This window comes from Drosophila melanogaster, chromosome 3R, assembly GCF_000001215.4.
Source record: "Drosophila melanogaster chromosome 3R".
In the NCBI taxonomy this organism is placed as follows: Eukaryota; Metazoa; Arthropoda; class Insecta; order Diptera; family Drosophilidae; genus Drosophila; species Drosophila melanogaster.
The window spans coordinates 13,541,093-13,545,610 of NT_033777.3; the positions used below are offsets into that span (position 1 = coordinate 13,541,093).

The 4,518-nt window shown below is 44.2% G+C and overlaps 1 protein-coding gene and 1 long non-coding RNA gene across 2 annotated transcripts; one reads left to right on the top strand and one right to left on the bottom strand.

The window, feature by feature from the left end:
• Window positions 1-820: 820 nt before the first annotated feature.
• On the top strand, window positions 821-1,222 carry lncRNA:TS26 (long noncoding RNA: testis-specific 26). Its single transcript, NR_156784.1, has one exon. It is a non-coding gene; the product is annotated as a long noncoding RNA: testis-specific 26 (long non-coding RNA).
• Window positions 1,223-2,873: 1,651 nt separating this feature from the next.
• CG31337 (uncharacterized protein) lies at window positions 2,874-4,308 on the bottom strand. The gene is made up of 3 exons (NM_169526.3): window positions 4,033-4,308; window positions 3,454-3,614; window positions 2,874-3,285 (listed from the first exon to the last, which is right to left on the bottom strand). Exons 1-3 carry the CDS (start codon window positions 4,121-4,123, stop codon window positions 3,223-3,225), a joined length of 315 nt encoding a protein of 104 aa, NP_731817.1. The 5' UTR covers window positions 4,124-4,308; the 3' UTR covers window positions 2,874-3,222.
• Window positions 4,309-4,518: the final 210 nt, after the last annotated feature.

Consider the following 4,518-nt stretch of genomic DNA (forward strand, 5'->3'; position numbering starts at 1 on the left):
GACAACATGGCTGCCGCTCTTTGCATCCTTGCTGTTGCAACTTCCGTTTCCGGATTTTTTCAACCCACCGTCCGCCCGTCCACCAGCCATTTCCTCTCCTAGATAAATACTTGTCAATCAGTTATTAATTGCTTTTCAAATTTATTGAATTTGTGGTTGCTTGCAATTTGGCTTTGCTTTCTTCCCCATCGTTTTTGTGGCCCTTCATGATTGGCAGAAAATGTTGAAAGCTCCTTCTCTTTTTTGGGCTTTTTTTTTTGTTGTTGTCCGGTTGGTTGCATTTTGTGCATGTCAAGCCAAGGTTCATTAAGCTGAATTTTTCAGCAATTTGGAAGCAAACCGAGTCAATTCGATGGCATTCTGTACTTTCGGCAATGAAGACAAGACAAAGCCTGGCTAAAAGAGTGCTTCGTTGTGGAAATGGAATGGCACACGAGGCAATTCAAGTATCAAAATGCACAAAGTAAAAAGATATTGGGACAATAATTGATTGAGACCATAGTGCTCCATGGAGCAACATAATTGATCGTTCTAAACAATAGAATGCCAAAGGGTTTTGTTTAACCCAAACTAAATTGATGTAAAATTGTGGTTGCATTTTGCCACTTTGTCCTTTAAGAACAAAAATACTTCAATTGGATTTTAGCCCGAAAAGAAATGAGTTAGATTGCACATTTTTTGCGCATTTAGCTCACATTCACTGCTCTCATTTGGCATGTAAATATGTAAAGCAATTTGCCACTCTGCCAGCCATTTGTTTGGATGCCTTTCAGTTCGCAGGCATTTGCCGTTTTTGATGGCGCTCGTTAATTGCATTTTCCTTGGCCAGGTGATAGACAAGCCGCGAAGTGAAGTGACTGCAACTCCGGTTCTCCATAGGTTCCCCCAGTTTTCCCACTTTCCCGATGCGAACTGATGTGATGTGATGTTATGTGATGTGATGTGTTGCTGTGCGATGTCCAATGCAATGCGATGCGATGCGATGTGATGCGGCGAGGACAAGGACAAGACATTCGGATGTGTCAGTTGCGACAGTTAGAACAAAGCGATATTTAACCAAGGTGACAGGTGGATGGTGGCTATAATGGTTGCTTGGTGTGCGGGGGGCAGAAACCGGAACAGTGCGCCTGAAAGGTGTGCGGTCGCAGAACAACAAACACCGTAGCGACAACAACGAAATGCAATTAGCAAATAGATGTGGCCGTGTGATGCGATGCCTTGCCTCCGTTTCCTTTTCCTCTCGCTCCTCTGGCTCCTTTGGAGCTTTTGTGTTTTATTCAATCCACAGCAATGTTTAATAAAATGCACACAAAATAGTTTTTTAAAAACAAGTCTGCCATGCAGTCGCAGCAACAATATGTTCCACATTTTATGCTCTGAAGTAGTCTGCTGTAGAAAGAACAGCAACATATGCATGCAATGGACTCTCCGCCTCACTAACTTCAATTGCTGGTGGCAAAAGCCTTATGCAGCATATAGAGTAGAAAGCCACAACTTTCCCATAGTCACCCCCTATATATATATATATATATATATGCATATATGTATGTATAGTGTGTATATGGCCCATGGATTGTCTTGCTTTTGTTTCGCCTTTTATGGCAGCTAAAACGCAGGCATCATATGCAGATGGCCTCGTTGCTGCAGCAGTTGCTGCTGTTGCATCTGTATAGTTGCTGTTCGCGCATCTGCAACATCTTGTTGAGCTGTCAAAATATGCTTGTTAACAACATTTGTTGCACCGCAGCAACAACAACATGCGGCAAGAGGCATGCGGCATGCAGCAACAGCCCCACCAACAGCCACCAACAATGCAAACACAGAGAGCCCAGTCTGAAGACTAAACACTGAAGACTAAAGACTAAAGACTAAAGCCGGCGCGAGTGGTGCAGCTGCATTTGGCCTAAACATGTTTGCTGAAGCTGATGCCACCCATTTAATTTCTGACAGCTAGAAATTTTTAGTTTAAAAGCGACAAAAATAATCATGGAAATTGCCGTTTTTCCAGCTTTATCTCGGGGTAAACTTTCCATAAATAGCCCAATGGTGGGGCAGCAGGAGGAGATGTGTGGTGGCCATGTAGACGCCTTGGGCGTGCGTTTGTCTAATAGATCAGCATCAGCGGCTACAGAAGGCGAGCTGCAGAGCTCAAATGTGTTTTCAGGCCATTTATCATCTGCTGCCCGCTGTCTGCAATTTCAGCCGCGTTCATGTTGCACCAACAACAGCATCAGCAGCAGCAGCACAACAACGGCAGCAACATCAGCTAAAAACTAAGCTGCAGCCCAAAGCCTCGGCTTGAAATTCGAGCAGCGTGCGCGCACAAGGTGTCTACTTTTCAACGCCCCAACCTCTGAGTAGTCCAGACCAAAAACCAAACCCACTTGCAACTTCTTGGCGAAAGCAACCAGCCGAGAGCCACAACCACTGCTGGTCACTTGCCTGTTCCAGAGTCTGCCTCATTTACACACTGAAATTATTCCGCATAAATCATCTCAATGTTGCGTGATTTTTAGACGGCCTTTTACCGTCTCCCGAATGTCACTTAAAATGTAGCACATTAATGCGGCGAGCACACGGGGCGAGCAAAAGGATGCCGAGAATACCGAGGGCTGTTTCAACACCAGATACGAGCATAAATCAAAATTAAATAACAGCGAATGAACTGCTCTGGCTGGGCGGCTTTTGTGTAATGGAAACCCTTGTTTATTTCTAAGAGGAAAATTTAAACATTGAACAAGCAAAAGTTCAGAGTCCAACACTCGAGTAAAGTAAATATTAAAATGAAGATCCTTAGGTGAGGGCAGGTAAAGAGTTTTAGGTGTCCAGAAGGTATCTTTTTGACAGAATTGTAATTGGAATAAATACTGTATGTATTTCAAATATTTATTTCGATGCCCGACTACTGACAGACGCCAGGCAGTAGGTGTTGCAAGTTCAAATTTATTTATGCTTTTAAATACACAAGAACCAACTCGAGCAGGAGCTGTCAAGATTGAGGCTAAACTTTTTATTTTTTATTATGTCCCAGCATCTGTTGCCTTGGCGAGACTGGCGAAAGGCGCACTTAATACATAATTCGTGTACACATTATAATTAAAGGCGATGCCGCACGCGGCCATAACATTTCGGTTATGGGCCCAAACAAAAAGCTACCAACTGATTTAGCAGATCAAAGTCCGCACACTCGCTCGCACGCACATGAGGCACTTTGAAGTTGATTTACTTCAACTTGGAGTTGGCGTTCGCGGGAATCACATCTTTGAGTTCGCAGCACAAATGATACTTTGTTGATGTGTTGTTGCCACGGGAGAAATACAAATGTGCGTCGCATTCCATATGTGAATGAAAGAGAAAGGCAATAAAGGCGAAATTTCATTAGATTCAGAGCCCCATTCGACGGGTTATTGTTCTTCCCAGACACTTTTATTGGCCTGCATCCCCGCAACTTACGCCTTCGCGTTTCGGCTTGCAACGGACCCTCTGCAGGAATCGCATTATCGCTGGCGGCATGTGCTCCTTGTACATCGCATAGTGACGCAAGACGAGCCGGCAGGAGCTGAAGTGCACACAGCGTCCTTCGCTCTTCTCGGGCGTCTGGCAGCTGGCGCCCACTTCAGCACAGAGGATCATCGAGCACAGGAAAAAAATATCAGGGAATAAACGTAACATAAATTAGATATCAGTTGCATCGTATATATCTTAAATATCATATAATTTTGTTCAATGGTTTCCAGTAAAAGGCTTGGCCAAATCAGTTTAAACTAAATGTACTTCATTAAAGCTACATCAAGCATCCTTTCTTTACGTTCCCAAAACAAAGGCCAGAAAACTGTTTACTTGCTCATCCATTTGAGATTGTTATTTTTTGCATCACTGGCCAATTAAGCTCCCACAACATTTGAAAGAAGTTAGCTTCGCAACAACGGAGGGAATACAATATAACAAAGACATTTGGTTTTTTCATGTGCGGGCAGATGTACATACATACATATATATTATATGTGCATATATCCATAATCAATGGCTTACGTGTGTGGCCGTCTGTCGATGGCTGGAGGAGCAGAAGAATCAGGAGCAGGATGACGAAACCGAACGGAATCAATCGAGATGCGCGCCGCATTGTGAATTTACAATTTCGGAAGCAGTTGTTATGCCGCAGACTTTTCCCCGCAAAGATGACGATGGTATGTATATGCCGTGGTATATGCCACGCATTAAACTCGCTTTAAGGTCTTAAGCACTTTAAGCGCCGAAAACTCACTCCGCGTGTGGATAGCGGAACCCAGACTGATTCTTGGACTGGGTTCTGAACTGGAATCGAGTCTGGTTCGCCGTTCTGGCAGCAGATTGTTGCTGAAGTAAACAGCTTGGGCTTGGGAAACTTTTGATAAGCGCGCATAGGATATGCTGGGCCAGGGGGCAGTGGGCCAACGAAGGGGCCGCTCTTATCGACGGCGTGCAAAACAAGAGGCCAAAAAATATGTACATAATATGTAAACAAAGCGCACCCACACC